The following is a 20,086-nucleotide window of genomic DNA, read 5'->3' on the forward strand; positions in this document are numbered from 1 at the left end:
TTAATAGAAAGTTATCACACATTCATATTTGAACAACAGAACTAATTTTTATACTTTGGAATTTAAGTTTTAAAAGGTTACCTTTGAGCTGAGAACATGTTTGGAATTTTAACATTCCAGATAATTAAAATACTTTTTATTTTTCCAAAGACATTTGCATTATTTAGTTGTACTGCCATTTTTCTTGGATAGCAACTGGCATTCCAGATTCAATAGCTTCATTGTTGTTTTCAGTTTTATTGTTGATGATCAAAATAAGATGGAATGTCTCTGAAAAGAAAAATATTTTTGTTGTTTGGTTCTTACGACTCACAAACATTTATTTAATCCATTCTTCAATACAGATCTTTGACTTGGTCAATATTTTCTTCTGTTTCTTCAAAATACTCCCTTTGTGTCTCCACACAAAACAGCATTCAGAAAATATGTATAGGAAAAAATGTTGGGGGATTTTTTTTTTTGGGCGTGGGGAGAAGTTGTTCTACTTTATTTTAGGACTCTGCTTCAACTACTACTATTTAGGCATAACATAGACAATTCCAATCATTTGGGGTACCAAATACATTTTAAATGCATTTTCATATTCATTAAGACCATCAGATGACCAAAATATGAACTTTAATCTTGAAATCTCTTCAACAACTATAACAGCCAATTGACTAAAGTAATTGTAGCTGTTAAAAAATCAATCTTATAAGCTAGACTTCAACCACTTCCCTCTTTTCCACTTTCACTTCAGGTGCCATCTTCATTCTGCCTGCCTGTTGGATTTTCTTCTATTCGCTTTCTTCTCCATCCACAGCCTTTATTTCCCAGTATATAGAGACTAAGTCAAGTACTAAATTTTCAACAAGACGATTGCATGTTTGCTGATGAATGTAGCTGAATCTCAACTGATCCAACTCCTTTAGCTTTAGGCCATACTCAGTTTTGCAGTCAACTGATCCAAGATGTTGCCAGTGAAGCCCAGCCATTAAAGAGCCAGTGTTAGTATGGTTATACAATAGTGGCCATGTTCACACATTATTGCTGTCTTCAACACAAAGAGCAAAACCAGACATGTCTGCAGCAAGCAACCACATCTGTATCAAAGCAGCTGTACCTTATTATCAGCAGGACAGGCAGAAAAAATTGATCAGCAAGAACTCTCAATTAATTATCTGCCAAAAGTAACACCTTCACTATCAGTTCCTTTACATATACCAAGTCTGCTCATAAACAGTTGATAACTAGTCATCATTTCAATGCACTTAAGAACAATATATACCTCCTTTTAAAAGTCTTAAGTCTCTGTAAAATGCCACTTATATTCTTGCTTTGAAGTCCACAAAGCTATACCTGCTATGACCAGCAATAGCTATACAGAGTAAAGGGAAAGTGCTTCCCCTTCATACTGGATCTACTGCTCTTAAGACATATCGCAGCAACAGCTTCCCATGAGCACTGAAAGTGTTTGTTTCACTAACTCCTTCCCATTTGTACAGCAAGAGAAACTAGTTTTAAAGCCTGTCAGAAAATAATTACATCCCAGTTTACAGATGGTAAAGCGGGTATGTAAGAGTTGGGGAACGTACCACCATCACAGGCCAGTTAGCATCCATCACCAGAATAGTACGGAAAGGCTCCTAATTCTCCTCCTGTTCCGTGACTGCCAGTGGTTTTAAAGCTTTTCCATACTGGGGTTCATCCACAGCTACAAAAACAGTCATGCAGCTTTTATGGAGAGTCAGAGGTAAGAGTTAAATCAGTGATGACTGCTCCCCTTATATTCAGGGGAATAATTCTGGGACACGTTTTTCTCAAGACTACCAAGGGTACTCAGATCTAACAGCAAACACTTCTGGATACTCCGACTGCTCTTGTCCCTGTGTGTATAAGGCATCAAATTACTCACACACCAGTTGGAACATTCAAGCATGCCACATCAGCCAAGAAAATCTAAATTTCAGTAGACTTAAAACTACAGCCAATGTCATCCCTACTAGTGTAAGTCCCTAGTTGGTGTCATATACCCCTTTACATTTAGATAAATAATCTCAAAACTAACTTTCAACATACACCTCAGTTTCCAGGAAATGTGATTCACCTGGAGTCCCACCGGCTTTGCTGCTGCAGCCAACTCCAGTATCAATTGACCCAAACACACCAACTTACAGATGCTTCTCAACCCCCTGTACTTCTGTAAGCCTGGTTTCTATTTCAGAGAACTGAAGAGCAACAGAGGTGCACACATGTTCTGCTCTTCAGGCATGCAAGCTTCCTGACTACTATGGGCAGGAGCACGCTGGGGTCACATCTTTCTGCAAAATAGTTCACATGTACATGGGGTTTGGGAGCATACAGCAAAAAGCAGCTTTTCATAAAGGCTACCGAGAAACAGACAATGGCTGGATTAATGTACAGAATGAATGGAAAGCAGGAATACATAACTGGCTAACTACAGAAATCCTATATAACAATGCTTGCTGTTTGCTTTCTGACGTATTAATATACAATTGAAGAACGGAAGGCAACCAGGCTACAAAAATTTCCATCAGCTAAGATGCTCAGGTACACTTATTGTTTCTCAAGTAAGCTTACAGAAATAAAAACTAATGCACAGACATTTGGTACAAACTAATTTTTTAATCGTAGCATATAACTTTTTTAAAGTATTTAATTTACTGCCTCCTAAGAAGTTATATTCCAATAATTATTGACACAGTTCTCAATTTTCTTTTGCAAGGATTTGTTTCTACGTTGTATGGGACAGATACATCTTACTTGGCCTATGAATTCTGACTATTTTCTGTGTTTTAGACAAATAGCATACACTTTAGGTCAACAAGTTAATTAGCTCACAATTTCAACATAACTTTCTCAATTAACATCCTGCACTTCAAAAAAACCTCTTGAAATTCAGTAACTCTACACAATTTCCTTTCCACTACATACTCTATGTAAGAAAATAAACTAGCATCCACAAAACCAATACTTTCTTTCCTAAAGATGTAATTCCTGCTTTTACTGTATTTAGCTGCAGTATTAAAGCCTTCTCAGAACACTTAATTCAAGATGGCTCTGGTCACACTGCAACTATTCTTTGGTTTGCTTTACATCAAATTCACCAAAGCAAAGAAACTAATGTACCCTTTGAAGAATGACCTTTTGTTTCTCTACTTATTAGTCTCCTCTTTCACTACTTTTTTTCATAGTATTTTATCAGAGTTACATGGGAATGTTGTCTCTAAGGTATCACTCCATGCCTTGGCAGCAGTGTTAATGGCATCTTTCAGATTCAATGACTTACAAACAATGTTGTTCTCTTCTGTCAACAACAATTAGCAATGCTTTTCTGTAGTTCTTTTGGAAAGCCTGAAAAGCAGACAACCAGTAGATACATAATGGAAGTTGCATTAGGAGGCAAGAATGTGGCAAAAATTTGGTTAACTGTTGTCGGCTGACCCTCTTGTGTGAAGAAGTGTTGTTTGGCAGCAAAATCACCTTTTCTTTCGGTTCTAAAAATGGCCATGAACAGCTGGTATAAACTGTGTGCAGAACTGATTCTGGTGGGCTTAGCAGATTGGTAATGGGATAAGAGACCTTTCACCTTTAGGTCAGTAGTTCAAATTCAGCCCAGGTTAGCAGCAATTGAAAGTCTTTACCATCTGACACTGTTTGTTAGACTGTTTAAAATGACTGAAGCAAAGTGTTGTCACACCACAACAAGACTGCAGTATTAATATATACGAAGTCTCAGCAAGCAACAGAAACAGTAGCTTGAGACTTGACTTTGAAATCCCACCATACTGACTTCATAGAAATCTACTCCTCTAACTCCTGGCAGCCCCTTTCTTTGCTCCCTCACTCCAGCCCACCTATGACAAGTCATCCTCCAGGCAGCTAGGTGCAGCCAAGACAGCAAGATCACCACTTGCCATCCCATGGCTCTGCTGCAGATACCAAAGTCACCACCTCTCTGTGGCTTTAGGTGGCAACCTGGACTCAGCTCACCACTTTGCTGTTTTTGTATTTTGTTGTTACTGTTACATATAGTGCAGCTGCAATATTTTCCAGCACTAATATCCAAACCATCTGCAACAGGATTTCTACCTGCTTTTACAAATATTCCAACCACACTTTTTATATTTTCATGGGTGGACAAACACAAGAAGGAAAGACATGTTGCATGTAAAAATTCTACCCATGTGTTACCCTAGTCACAGCCAGTTTTGCACAACGACAAAGCTCTGGAATATATAATTTTCCAAAGGTCATAAAAATCTGATGAAAACTCAGAAAGTGATAAACTAAAGTCTTAGCACTGGGTAATGCTTTATTGGTCGATGGAAGGTTACTTACGTTCCCTTTATGCCTTAAAATCAAGTTACTTTAAAAGAACTTAAAAACATTTACATAAAATACTCTTGTGATAACTGTAAACTAAAAACATAGGTATGCCATTTGCTTTTAGCAAATCTCTCACAAACATATCAGATTATTCTACAAAATTAATTTTTATTTCCCAAAAAGTTGTAACAAAAATACTCAAACTGACACTAAGAGAAAACCCACTGCTACTGAAATTAGCGCATTTCTCAATTCCAGTCTACACAAATTATCTTTTCAATTACATTAAGCAAATTCAGTCACATTTTGATGATGAAGGGAGCACTCACATATCATTTAAATCTCACAACTCATGAAGGAGGCAGAAGGTTGGGAACAGGCCTAAGACACAAACATACCAATTGTATTGAGGGTAAATGCTCAATTCAGACCATTCATTGTACATTTCTCAGTGTTTCTCTAGCCAACATGGGATGCTTCTCATTTCAAGGTACTACAAACATCTAAAATATGGGATATTTTCCCTTTTCTGTCACTGATTCACATGTATGAAGCTTAGCTACACCATACACATGTATTAACAGATATTTTTTAAGTACAAACCACAGACTTCCTTCATATAAAGTCCAAGAGAAACATCATCTCTTCTTCCAGTGAAGAAAAGAAGAAACTTTTCTGGTGAAAGCCAGTACTTCTGAAGTACCATACAAGATTTTGACATAACTTGGAAACTTTGTATTTATTGTAAAGCTCTCGATAAACTGTTCTGGACCAGGACTGCCCTTGATTAGGCTGATGACAACTAGGTAACAGAAAACACACCACACTATGAGCAACTATAAAGAATCAGATATTTAACATCTGGTCTGCCTCAATTTTAACTGTGGTAACTGCCTGAAAAACACTGCAAAAGTGCCCTGAATGATACTGCACAGAAGTTCTCTGGTAGCTGCTAGGGCAGACATTTCTATGGTCTCTTTTGGAAAGTAAGAACAACTAGTTTTACTATGCAATTATCCAATCCTCAGTCTTATGTTCCATACTTACCAGCTAGTCTCTGAAAGATGGCAGAAAAGCAGATACAACAAAGAGAACACTGCCATCAGCAAATAATAAGCAATTCTAGCTAAATCATTTAGAGACAGTAAAACATCTGTAACAAATTTGTGCAGCATACAAGAAACACAATGGATTTCCATCCATCACCAATTTCCTTTTGCTTTCCAATCTTGTACAGTATTGCAGTAACAAAACAAAAACTAAATAAAATATGAACTTCCTTCAAGGTGCCATTTACACTTGTTTTGCGTAGCTATACAACAGAAAAGATATATTCCCAAAGAGTCCCCAAAAAAAACAGTGAAGTAACAATACAACTCTGGTTACTGCAAAATAATTTACCAGAAAGATTGAAAGGCATTAAAGAGATAGATCCAAGAGGAATGGAGAGGAGAAATCAACAGTCAGTGCAAAATAATGGACACAGTTTAGTTAGCAAGTATATTCTGAAGTCTATATCTAAAATAAAAATGCTACAGTGATCTGATCAGAGACTGCTGAAATATTAAAACAGACAGAAAATTGCATAATTCCGTAGACATGTTCTGATGATGCTGACATGTAGCTGAATCTAATGCACTCTGACAAATAAGTATAAGCCTTAAGAGACTCATTTACGGATCAGACACCCATCATTTTGGAAAGTTCTTCCAGCTGTGGAGCGTTCAGCAAGAACAAGGCAAGTGAATCTGTTAGACACTGATCACAGTTAGGCGACACAAAAGGAAAAAAAAAAACTGAAGCAATACAGGGACATCTGGAGACTATCCTGTCCTGAAGTTAAAGGTGGACAAGCTTCTGGAGAGTCTCTAGGTTTGGCTCTTAATAGTAGGGAGCAAGTACAATACATTAGTTTCATAATTGATAGCTGAACAGAAAGTGAGACATGGGAGAAATGAGAGATCAATTGGTTAAGACTGGGGGAAGATCAGAACAAATTACTACTTCAGACTCAAGCTGAAATGTTAATTAGAGACAATACACAGTCAGGAAGTAGAGAATATCTAAACAACTAATCTAATTTAAATAAGTAAATTTCTTTACGAGTTGGAAAGACTAAGTTTTCTATTACAGGGGATTGTCAAACTGCTTAGGCTGCATTTCAAAAGGAGTCTTAAGTCCTTAAACACAGAATTTTGAATGCTTTCTTCCTTACTATGTGGAGACCTTAGACATTTGGGACAACAAACACATACCAGAGGGTATTACAGGGGGAAGACACTGCAAAACAGCAAAGATAATGTCTTAAAAACAACCCAGAAAAAGGAGTCCAAGGATATTCCACCACCAATTCAATTTAGGAGCTCATGGTCAATAATACTGCAGGAAGAAAATGGTTTTGAAGAAAACCATAAATTCATTTTCTTCTATGTAAACAAGAACATGAAGTCACTGAAGAAACACTGGCTCAAAAACTACAAGATGGGGGAAAGTGTAAAGAATGTGACCCAAGTGAGAGAATTATTCATAACATTTTAATGAACGATACATTGCTGTTAACCACCACTCCCTCTAACTGATTCTAAGGTGGACCTGATAGTGCCTAGCAAAGGCATGTGAAGTGACTGTCATGGCTAATTCCACTGCTGTCCTGTAAGGCAAGAAAAAATTTATCAGCAGTCTTCCCCTGGCACAGAAGATCATAACATCCTCCCCCCCAAATTCTCTTTCACTTCTTTACACAAAGCATAAGCTTACCTAAATCATAAGTTTACTCAGTTATTACATAAGGTTATTTTTATTGCAAAGATGTCAGATTATGAAGATGTCTTTATGTTCTATCATTGCCCACGTGTACAAGCAGCACACAGGACATGACCCTAATGAAATGTAGCTAAAACAGAATGGGAAGTTTATCAAACTGGTGCTTGATTCCACATTTCAGTCTTTCTGGTGTTATTTAACAAAGTGAGAAAAGGAGGATTCAGGCAATAGAATGGACCTTGCTTACAGGTTGAACATTCTTCTGGTCTTCAAGAATGATATCCAGATCTCAAGTTACTTGTTTCCTTAGCTTATGACCAGAAATCCATTGAACAGACACAAAAGTGGTAGAGGGGGTTTTACATGAAACACCATTCATCTGTTCACTTGCAGTGTACATTAGAACAGCTTCTACTGACTACATGAATCGTCACAAAAATCCTACATCGTGTCAGCATGCTTCTTACACAGTTTCATTTGAGTCACAATTTCAATCCTATGCAGATTTCTAGTGTTTTATTGTTCATATACACATATTGCTTCAATCACCTTCATAGAGAAACTCATCATCAAAGTATAAAAAATAAGAAAGAAATTTCAGGGACTGGTAGGCTCCAAGAAAGCCTCAGAGCACAGTGGGCTAGCCACTTACTGTGAACTCACAGTGGCACTTAGCAGTGACCTTTTGCAAGGTCTTTAGGTCACGTGTAACAAAGAACAAAATCTCTGAACATTTACTTTACATTACATTACTGAGTGCTGCACAAGGGCTCACTGCTGCAAAGTCTTGCATAGGCAGGCTTATGTGAGCACATTTTTTAACTTCAGTAGGAAGTGCTCACATGCATCAAGACACTTCTGTTTAAATCTTCGCAGGAGTAGACCCTCAAAAATGGGAGGAGGTTATGGTGTGTTTATTTAAATAACACTTTTCTGAACCTGAAGAGTTGTTTTTCTTACCTGAAGCCTAGTATTCATTTCCAAAAAGTAGAAATTCTTACTGGAGTCCACAAGGAATTCTACTGTTCCAGCAGAGGAATACTTTACTGCTTTGGCAAGAGCTACTGCTTGTTCTCCCATTGCTCTTCGAGTTTCAGGGTCTAGAAAAGTGCTACAATATAGAAAGAATGACTTTTTTAGTTAAAAAATAATAATTATTCTATCATTTACTCTTCTGTTTAAACTATGGTCAAAAGAGGACGGCATCATTATTAAAGTTATGAAAATATGTCAAGACTGTCAAACGTATGTCTCTACATTTATATTGCCCCTAAGTAGATATACTGCATGCTTTACAATTACTGCTATGTACAGAAAATCACTATATTCTCTAAAATATAAAATAACAGAACACAACACCCTTACAACAGCGAGGTCTAAAATAATGCAAATTAAATGAAAAAAAGACAGAAACCGATGCAATCTTAGAAGACATATTTATTATCCACATTAATTGCAATACATTCTTTTCCTTAAATCTTGGACACACTCAAGGGCACCCAAAGAGTAGCTCAGCTGCCACCTTGGGAGCCACTGTGAACACTGCCCAAATGCCAAGGTCCCTCATTCTAGGAGAGCATACCACAACTTCCACAGGGACAGTGAATCAAAAGACTCTGGAAGTCTTTCTGGAAGTAATACATTTTGCTTGTTACTCTCATCTGTACCATAAATTCAGATTTAGATTAATCTATGCAAATTAATTAGACAGATACAGATAGATAGATATATAGATATATAGATCTATAGATAGATATATAGATCTATATATAGATATATAGACCTATATATAGATCTATAGATCTATATATAGATCTATAGATCTATTTCTGTGGTATTCCACCAAGGCCTTGAAACCAGTTGCCCCTCAACCTGATACATTGATTTTTTTAAATGAAAGAACATGTAGCCATACATCTTATATAAGCTTGTAAATATTATTTATATTTCTGTTTTGACTTACATTAGGCACATAACTCAGCTATCATTTTAAAAGTACTTTTGCAAGGCAATAGACAGTCAATTCTATCTTACCTCTAAGTTACTCTTGAAAATTAAAACAACAAGTCCTACATATTTTTCAAGATGGTTTCAACAGTGGGCTCTAATTCTGCAAAGGAGCAATCAAGAGCCCTCACCTATCTACAGTGGCCTCAAAGCCAGTGAAGCTCCATCTGGAGCCCCAGACTGCACTCAGACTGAAGCTAGTGGTCAAGACTTATCTTTCAGCACTTACTGTGGTGTTTTTTACTGAGACCTGAACTCACAGAAGAGCTACAGACTTCTGCCACAACAAATCATATTTGACATGACACAAGAAGTGAGCAAATATCTAGGCAAAGAAGGAGACAGTGGAATCCTTTTCTTTACTGGAAAAGTGGTACTTCACACCTCTGTCCTTCCAGTGCCCACACAGGCAGATTCTGATGGACTGCAATGCAGGCATTTTCAGAATTTAGGAAAAAATGTCTTTCTTGGCAAACAATGAGATCAACAGGAAAAGAAGTCAAGTCTCATTCAAGAAAGCTGTATGAGATCCTACATCAGATGAATGGGAAGATCAGAAGACATAAAAACTGTGTCATACCTATAAGAATAGGAGCTGGTAAATGTAAAATAGTTTCATAATATTCCTTATTTTGATTCGGTAAGAGGATAAATACACTACATGAAATCAACATTCTGTAACTCATTGTGGAGTTACTGTAGCGCTTTGATCATGAAAGATCAATGAATGGCTTATGAAGCACAAAACATTCTCAGTATCAGCTTCATACTCTATTTCTAGAATAACCATTATTGCTTCTCATATAGATGAAAGACAGTTACTTCCCTTCATTACAGTGGTGTCTTCCCTATACCTGTTAAATGTAAGTCTGAGATCTCACTGTTCACCGCCTGCTGTAGCCAGAGAATGGAACACAGGTGTCACATTGCTAAGCTTGATCTCTGCCACACAGTTAAGCTTTACACTCTGAAACAACTGGATCATCCCTACCATTGGCTAGGTTAATTAACCAAAGTTTTTAGATTCCTGTCTACTGCTTTACCTTTCAAATACATTGTTTCTCCCTTTTTTAACTATGCACCTTTTATAACCAAGACAACTCCTGCATCACTTGAAAAGACAGCATTTTAAACCTGACTTCAAATCTTTTTCTCACACCTGTTTTTCTTTAGACCAAACAGCGCCAATGGCAGCACAAATGCTATCATAAAAATAAAAAAGTATTCACAAAATAAAAGCATCAAAAAGAAAAAATAACTCAGACCTGACACCTCATTCATAACACCTTCATCAAGTTTACTGTAAGTTAATCAAAGGGAAATACAATCAATTTGTCACTTTGTTTCTACAGCCATGGAGATGAACTACATGGACAAGATGTTACCTCTCCACTTTTAGTTCATCAGATAAGGTTTCCCAAAATACCTCTATCACCTTCACTCAGAGACAAAGTTGAGATTTTGAAAAACACAGTTACACCATCAGTGGAAATCTACTGCTCAGTTTGGACAAAATAAATGCTCAATAACACTTATCCTTCCTCTGAAGATTCCACCACACTGGGGGAGTGAACCTCAATTTTCTAAATTCAAGGTCAGTTTCCCTGCTCCATCCAAGCACATTGCTCGTTTAAAAAACTTACCTACACAAAACATTATCCTTTGAGATATTCATTATGTACTACCAGACCATGGGCATAAATAGGCTAAAGAATTTGAGTACACAGTTCTGCCCCCACATCTAAATAGTGCCCACGTATGAATCACATGCACAGTCACAAACAGAACAGGCTCACGTTTCTCTTAACACAAAACCCTTCAAGGAGTTCTAGACAGTGAGAAAAAATGTAGAGTCTGACACACATACATGCATAACAACTCTAAGAACCTGTAGATAGAGTCTAATTCAATAATTCACCTTTCTGCTAAGTTCCTGCTTACATATATTCATTCAAATTGACAGTGCCTCTGGACAGATGATCATTCCTTCACACTAGAGGTGAGGCAAAATTGAAGTGCTTTAAGAAGCTTCTTACAGGTTTTTACAGCTTTCCAACAGGTTAGGAAATTGTTAGATAGGACATGTGTGCTCACCAAAGTAAAGTTTTAGAGCACTCCTCCGAGTTACTACTCCAATTATTGAACAAGATGTCAGTTAATGCTCTTCTGCATTCAATTTTGATTAATCCTAAAGGATCCATGGATTTTCTGATAAATTTACAGGACTTGTTTCTCCACATGGGAAACTATCTCTCATTAACTACTGCAGTGACAGGAAAACATAACCACACCTTTGTAAATATTCTTGCTGAAGTACAGTGTCTCATGGCAACTGTGTGAAAATGAACAAAGAGCTTGGGCAGTTGAGAAACAAAAACTCAACTAAGGAACAACACTAAGACTATTAAATGCCACTCATCTCTTTAAATGTCAGCCTCTGTGAAATGAAAAGACAACAGCGTATCCAAAAATGTGTGAAAGTAGAAGCAGATAAAATCATGGTACATCGCTGGAAGCTTTGTGCATCACTAACTTTGCTGAGCACGAACTAAAAAACTAGTGATGACTGGATGTGTCTTATTGTCTGTACTTTCCAAAAGACATTAACTCACCACATGAAAAGGGAATGAGTAAAGTTTTTGGTCTCCTAATTTGAATCTGGGGGACTGACAATCATGAACACCAGGGGTCCCTTGAATATTTTAACCTCATTAGTATGTGAACTGAAGGGATTTCTCTCAGCAAACATTTCTTGTTTGTTGCTTGTTTTTGACAAAAGACAAAACTTCCCTCATAAAACTCTAGAGACAAACACAAAATGATTCCTAAGGGTAAGTTCAGCAGCTGCAGACTTAGCTTGAAGAAACTCATAGGTAACTCTCCAAGCCAAAAAGCCCTCAGCCTCTTAAATTAGACACTTAGGAAAATGCCATCATAATGGAGTAAATCAAAAAAAAGCATGAGAAGAAGCCAATGTCAAAAGCCCTTAATTGTTTGGGGAAAAAAAAAAGTTTTGGCCCATAATATGCCTACCTCCCAGGTTTCATGAAAGAAAATAAAAAGGTTGGACCTATCTCAGAGTTCTTAACAGCAGCTACCATTTACAACAGGAGAAAAGAGGACAGCCTACATCCAGCCATACCAGAAGAGCTATGTCCAGGATTCCTTAAGCAGTGAAACTGAAACAACATTCACAGGAAGGGTTAACTTGAGGCTTTAGGGTCTCTCTTATGTCTCACAGAAGTTAGTGTCCCGCTTATCTGCAAGTCTTGTGACCCTTTGAAAATTAATGGATTCTGCAACCAAGCACAAGTGGCTATAAGGCAGGTAACACTTCCAAAGCTGCCAGCAGAAGTCTGGCAGACTCCTGAACATTCAATAACAAAAAAGAAGTTTTTCATGCTAAATTTTGGAACTATTGACTTGCCCACACTCTTGTAGGGATATAGGAGGGGATGAGAAAACTTAATGGCTACTTCATCAGAGAAGCCAAATAAAATTAAAAGGCTGGTATTTCTGATGAAAGAAAACACTCTGGCTAGTGAGAAAAAGACATATCATGCCACTTTAATTGATCACAGGCATGGAGAAGGAGCAAGCAAGAGTAACAGGCATTGCCTTACATATACTCATGAGGCAGTGGAAGTGCTTAGGTACACATACATGCACATGTGCATTTTATATCTGGACCTGAAGTATTCACTTTCCACAATAACACAGTAAGATCTTTAGGCATAAACACTGTAAGGCTTCCAAGAAATCCACAAGCCCTAGCAGGAAGCATTTTAAAGTGGATTTGTATCTTTAGATTTAAACTTCGTTCTTTTTTTAAAAATAGAGGCCATACAGTGGCAGTCCTGCAATTATGATTCAACATTAACTAATAAGGCACCTCTAAAGAAATGCCATTTGGGTTATGTGCTTTTCCTCACAACCCCAATTGTTGCATCACATAGTTCTGTGCTATAAAAAAGTACATCAAACCCATCCCAGCTGGTGAATATATTACACTGGTAATTCCCACAGGCAGTGATATACCCATGTCTCCCTTTCTGAAATCAGAATTTCTTGCTGCCCTTTTAATACATGTATTTCTCTGATGATTGCTGTACAACAGAAAACACAGCAAGGCTATATCTTGCATAGCAGTAAGGTATTTCCGCTTTACATTAAATCACTAAATTTAAAATAATTTTGCACTTTTGAGTTACTAGACATCTAGATTTCCAGTTTACTACCATGAACAGAAAAGTGCTGCAGAGTATTTTGTACTTCATATTCCAAATCAAATGATAATATACAGTATTATGTAGCTTTTACACCATTACTGTAAGAGTCAAATACCTGTATCTGTGGTAAAATGCATATCTATTTCATATTTTATTTGACTTTTATATCCAAAAGTGAATATCAAAGAAAAATCTCATATATATAAACAAAGCAATACCACATACATTGGATTGGTAAGATCCAAATCCATTTTATACAATATCATGAAACAAATTAACTACAAAACTAGTTTTCTTACAGAAAGACACTGTAATGCAAAATCAAAACACCCTCAAAAACAACATGGAAATTGCATTACAGTCAAATGACTGTAACAAACATTTGTTTCCTTTGTGCTTTTTAATAGAATAAAATTTGCTTGCATTTGTAAAATAAATAGAACCAGCAGGTTTCCAAAAGTGCTTTCAGTTACGATGAAGCCGCATCGAGAATTCAGTATACACACCTTGGTGCTTCCTCCACAACCTTCTGGTTTCTCCTTTGAATCGAGCATTCTCTTTCATTCAACCACAAGGCATTGCCATGTTTATCTGCCAAAACCTGAAACAATAGCATACTGTATTAACAAACAGATGCAAGCATTTGGTCTTTTGACATAATACAGTTATGCAGCATTTAGGGTTTGGGATTTTTTTCCAATCAAAAAATAAAGCTTGGGGGAAAAAAGCTCGTGTAGAAAATTAATTATATATGAAATACTAATTGAACATTTCTTCAAATTCTGAGTAGGACTATTCTACTCTACATAGAGTCTGTACATATCAAAACACCCTCTCACTTCAAAATTTGATTTCTGAATATTAAAGATCCTCTTACAAAAGGCTGAAATAAGATTAAAACTACATTTTTAAGCATTTCAAATTGCACTGTGTTACAAAATTACACAAAAGCAAAATATTGCATCAACAAAAAAATCTCAAAGGATGGCAAATTTTGCTCCTAAATTACACACAAAAGCTTTCAGAAAAAACGTCTAATGGAACTTTCTTAGTAGGCAAACCACAGCACCCTGTGTTTAATGAAGAAGAAAAAAAATTTTCAGAAACTTTGTTATCCTTCATTAAGGAGGATAAAATTTGCACCTTCCTCAGTACTTTCAAAGGAAATAAAAGCAGTAGTTTCAAGAAATTTTTTAAAAATCAGTAACTATGGTTCTTGGCTGCAGCTTCAGTTCACTGAAGAGGTAACAAAATCAAGTATCTAGATTCAACTACATAAATTACCCACTAGAAAAAAGCCCACAAGTTGAGCATAGCAGAACTCTTAATTGATTCTTCAACTTCAAAATAGAGGTGAAAGTAAGAAAAGGAACTCTGTCCCTTTATGAAATTGATGGTATGATGCAGCCATTTCTAATACCAAATACTAGATTTCAAGATTCAAGCAGACTTCTTCTCATCTTATGATGATAATGCTACACTTATTCTTAGAACAATTTCTTTTAACACAGACCACACCTGCTCCCTTTCTTCCTTATAAAATTTTACTTCTAACGCATTTTTTTTTCCATCTATCTTCCTGCTTTGATCTGCAGGAACCCATGCCAATATTCATGCTTCATTCTTTAATAGCTCAGTTCTACACTGAAAACCAACAAGATAAAACAAGGAGACAATCTTCTTCAAACTGTGTGAACTCAACCATATCTACTCACATTTGTGACAATGCATCTGTATTATTTATTATTCCTTTTAGCATCACAGAGCAAGTATGGCACTAGGCAAGATGAATTCCTGCATTTATGACACCAATGGTTGCTAAGGCGTGAAAAATCTGGGTAGATGTGGCTGAAAACGAGGCAGTGAACCCATGAAGACAACTCATGTGCACTGTGCAGCATCAGATACAGGGTACTCTGTGCCCTGTAAGATCAGATGTTTTCCCTCCTAAAAAATTCTGTTGTGCTCCCACAAATTTATGGAGCTTTCTAGTGAAAGAAAGTGGTCTAGAAGGTTAACAACTTTAGGATTTCCTAAACTAAAGCATCTCCAAGAAACTTTTTCCCTCTCCAAGGGGAGGTTTAGCAGCAGCACTAGCACCAGGATGCTCCAGCCAACTGCTAGTTTCCCTAGCAAGGGACTCAACACAAAGAAAAGAAAATAAAAATAAATAAATAAATAAAACCAGGTACTTCTACCTAAGTGCTCACCCATCCAATCCAGATGAGTGGAGCTCTACAAACCCATGGGACCCTACAAGAAATCATCTGGGAGGTCCAAAGATTTTTGGACTGATTTTTTTGTGTGCATTATTTTAGTATTAAAGCAATACCTCTAGAGCATAGCATGGTACTTGATGGAAAAATCACTGTCCTGTAAGCAGAATGATTCCTCGTGAGCACTTTTGCTTTACTATTAGCCTACAACTTTCCACAGAATTCTGTCTTGTCAAAACAAACAAAAAAATCTTGGAACATTACAATAAAAATTGGTCTTTGTGCTTCTCCTCTCTCTCTGACAATAATACATTTTTTCAATCCATGCAGTAACTTTTTTTTCACTTCAGGACATTTCTCATATCCTACTGCATTTCAGCAACCTGGATCTTAAAAGAAATGTTTTTCCATTATTAATTAATGTGAAAAAGAGACATGAATTAACACCTACTATGAGAAAGTAGTTGCAAATAGAATAAGCCAACAATATCCAGCATTAGGCTTTTACTTTTATTCTGTGACCACTGTTTCCAGTAAAAGAAGCAATTACTTCTCAGAAGATTCTATCTCAGAAGACATTTGCAGCATTCTGAAATCATCATCTCTGAGATGACGTGGAATTCCAGTGCACATCTCATTAAAAATGCATGTCCCAGCTACAGCTTTTGTTTCTGTTATCTAAACATTCGTAACAGAAAATGCCCCATTTTGCAGGATTAGATGATTAGGACATTAGTACATGCTATGTGCATCCACACGCCAAAATAATTAAATATTATGTAGCAGAATCCCTCCTACATGATTCAGCTAAATTCTGTTTGCAGTTGTAGGATTGTTGTCTGGCCAAGTAGTAGACATTCCATGTACTCTTACTTTAAACTTTTTATCAGATACTTCAGGAGAACAAGACTTCAAATCAGTTCAAGCATAAAGTGTATTTGGACTCTATTTTCCTGTTAATTGTTTTAGTCTTTTCTCATGTTTTACAAAGTGATTGTTTTATAGCTAGACACAGGAAACTTCTTATTTAACAATTTTAAGAACCAATGCTTTGGAGAAATATAAGAAAGCTAAAAAAAGTTCTATTTAAAAGTCACTGCTAAATTAATAAATATTTGGCATCTGGTCTCAAATTGTTTGTATATTCAGCAGTTTGAAAATGAACCAAGGTCAACGTCCTAAAGCTGATTAGAACATGAAGTTAAAATGATATGCTATGATATTGTTAAAAGGTACTATCAAAGTGCTTGTAAAAGGAAAGCAACATTCACTGGATGCTCATTATAAATAAAACTATAAATTATTATTAGCAAAGACATTTTGTTGGAATTATTCAACAGTTCCTAAATACACTACTACTTAGTTTTTTGGGGTAACCTTTTTTGAACCCAAAGGAATCAAGACAATGTAAAATCTGCTCCGAACTCAAGGAAATATGGAGGAATCGATCTCATCTAACTTTTGTGTCACTGAAGAATCAGTAGGAACCTGCTGAATCTCCCAAATCTGCAAGCACTGAAAGAAGAGATCTTAGAGGTGTACTGATCTGCACAGACAAAAAGAAAAAAGGACATAGGTAGCCAAAAATTATTAGCCATAGCAAGAGAATACAGAAAGATGCTATAGCAATCTGACCTCTTTTGAACCCTAAGATCAATGCTGAAACTGAGTTCACTATATACCTTTTCATGACTTTTCAATAGAGAATAAGGTGGGGTTTAAATTTCATTTTTACACTGTTTCTTCATTTTGCTGTTTCACTGTTCACAGACTTTCTCCATTTCACTCTTCTTTCTTCCCTTCTCCTCTTCTACTCCTCTCTGCTGAGACCATACCAGGAGTACTACATCCAGCTCTGGAGTCCTCAGCACAGCAAAAACATGGACCTGTTGGAACAAGTCCGGAGTAGGAGCCACAAGAATAATCAGAGGGACTGAACACCTCTCCTGTGAGGAAAGGCTAAGAGATTTGGGGCAATTCAGCCTGGAAAAAAGAATGCTCTGGGGAGACCTAATTGCAGCTTTTCAGTACTTAGAGGGGACCTGATAAGTAAGATGGAGACCAACTTTTTAGCAGGGTGTATAGCACCAGAAAAAGGGGTAATGGCTTTAAACTACAAAATGATAGATTTAGAACAGATATAAGAGAGAACTCTTTCATCATGAGAGTGGTTAAACAACAGAATAGGTTCCCCCATGAGGTGGCAGATTCCCCATCCCTAGAAACACTCAAGACCAGGTTAGAAAGGGGCACTGAGCAGTCTGATCTAGTTGAAGATGTCCCTGCTCATTGCAGGGGGTTGGACTAGATGGCCTTTCAAGGTCCCTTCCAACCCAAACCATTCTATGATTTTATTATATGCAAGTTAGCCCCATAGAAAGCATAAGGCTGTGGACACACATCTAGCAGACACACACCTAGTGAAAAATGTTAAATATTTCTCTCACAGAAATCATTTCACACTATCAAGTTTACTGTTCTTGTTTCACTCAGTTATTGAGCTACTTCAGGCCCTATGTAAAAAAAACAAAAAACAAAAACAACCATATGCTACAACACAAGGGATTTAGATTTTGCACAAAAAGAAAAAAGAAATGAAATTTCTGTGTAAAAAATGAAATTTCTGTTGAGGACATGAATATGCTTTGTAAAGATTTCTTGTCAGGAAATACCTCAAGGCTATTGACAATACAATTCAGCAACATACACAAGATCAAACATCAGAAATTTTGAAATCATAATTTTGAGAACAAATGCCTAAAAGAAACAACTTTTGCTCTGCATCAGCAGACCTGACTTAACTCTAAATCCAGTAAATGACAGAAAAGGAAATAATGCAGAAGTTAAAAAGAATACACCTGATTTTGAACCACAGACTACTCAAAATGTGACACAAATCCTCCCGAGTTCCCAAGTAGATATTTCAGAACAGAATTCCAAAATACTGACAAAACCACCTAGACCTTGCAACAAGTTGTTAAGCATGGCAGTTCTTGAACTCCTACATCCTCTGCTGCACTCAAGCACTCCAACAGGATCCAGAGTTCAAACCTCCAGCCTTCAGGACAGATGCCTATAACTTTTTTTTTTTCTCCCCCAACAAACTGAACACAGTTCACAGTCTTCCTGCTAAAGAAAGGCTAGAGAATAAAAACAGGAAGGCTGTATTGTACATGATAGCCATGTAGTTTGAGCAATGACCCAAGACACCGGAAAACACAAGACTCTGGGCCTTTTTTAGTGGAGTGTTTGAAACATTTTGAACTTTGATTTATTTATGGGTTCAAACCTCATTAAATAAATACACAATAATTAATAGTAGCAATAATAATAATAGTACCAACCTGGATTTCTATGTGACGAGGGTTATCAATGAATTTTTCTATCAGTAAGCGATCATCACCAAAACTTGAAGCAGCTTCTTGAGATGAAAACCTAAAACCTTCCCTTAAATAATGAAAACAAAAAGAATAATCTATATTTAAGAAGTCCTGAAGCACACAAGAAAGAAGACTTACTGATTTCAGTAAACAGTCAATCTTCACTAATCAACACACACATCCAAAAACCAAGTTATACCATTTCCAGTTCATTCTGTAATGAGTGTCCCTTTTTTTGTACTTTTCTTACCAACACAAAAAAATTCCCAATCAACCACAAACCAAAACATTCTCAAAGCACAAAAAATTTCAGTGTGTTTAAAAAGCTGGAACATTCACAACAATTATATATTCATTTTCTTTGCTGGCATTTTCTTCTGCAAAACTAATAAAGTAATAGAATTTTAAGACCCAGTGATTACCAAGTGCTCATCGTACAGAAGTACAGGTGAAGCTCACCACTACTTACAGAACACAGCCCTCTTAACAACCAAGAACAGCAGAGGAGGGTCAATTGTGCATTAAACAACTGCAAATGTAAAATTACACACATTGCAAATTCCACCACTGAACACAACCTAAAGATGCAATACTTAACCTCACAGGAAACACCAGTTGTACTAGCAATTTTTCCCTGCCTTAAAGCATAAGTGAGGGTTATACAGAGCATTCTGTATGCTTCCCTCTGTTTCTTCTCTTACATATGTAGTTAAACAAAATAAAGATTGAAAAATACTTTATTTTTTAACTTACATTTCCAATAAATAGCAGAAATAACACTCCTTGGGCCATAAGCTCTGACAAACAACTTCATGAACACCTTTCTCAGGGTGAGACAGAGCATAATGCAGGGACCCAAATGAATGAAATGAAATTTTCTACAGGCTAAGTGGCATATTAGCACCATTCATGTTGATACATAGGGAAAGCTTGGTCAAATTTCTTTGTGACTGACTACTGAAACAGCATCCCTGACATTTGTGTCCAGAATAAGAACTACAGCATAACTCTTGAAGTTTTCATGCTTTCCATCTCTTGGATGTAGTTACCCCAGACCATAGATTCACAAGATAGGTAAATTTACAGTAGAGAAATGTGTAAAATTAAAAGTATTTCTTCATATTTTTTCAGCATTGTGAGCATGTGTTCTCAATACACATTT

The 20,086-nt window shown here is 36.6% G+C and overlaps 1 protein-coding gene across 2 annotated transcripts in view; it reads right to left on the bottom strand.

Moving 5' to 3' along the window:
- PCCA (propionyl-CoA carboxylase subunit alpha) overlaps positions 1-20,086 on the bottom strand; it is a 274,540-nt gene that overhangs the window by 159,628 nt on the left and 94,826 nt on the right. Inside the window, exons 10-12 of one of the 2 annotated variants that reach the window (XM_005516806.3) lie at positions 18,889-18,991; positions 13,835-13,929; positions 8,053-8,203 (exon numbers count right to left, since the gene is read on the bottom strand). In XM_005516806.3, the coding sequence (XP_005516863.2) occupies positions 8,053-8,203; positions 13,835-13,929; positions 18,889-18,991 (349 nt within the window). The remainder of the gene's footprint in view (positions 1-8,052; positions 8,204-13,834; positions 13,930-18,888; positions 18,992-20,086) is intronic. The other variant, XM_088051153.1, reaches the window with a different exon arrangement.

This window comes from Pseudopodoces humilis, chromosome 2, assembly GCF_049639895.1.
Source record: "Pseudopodoces humilis isolate 2021_Gansu_Grassland_sample_001 chromosome 2, ASM4963989v1, whole genome shotgun sequence".
Lineage (NCBI taxonomy): Eukaryota > Metazoa > Chordata > Aves > Passeriformes > Paridae > Pseudopodoces > Pseudopodoces humilis.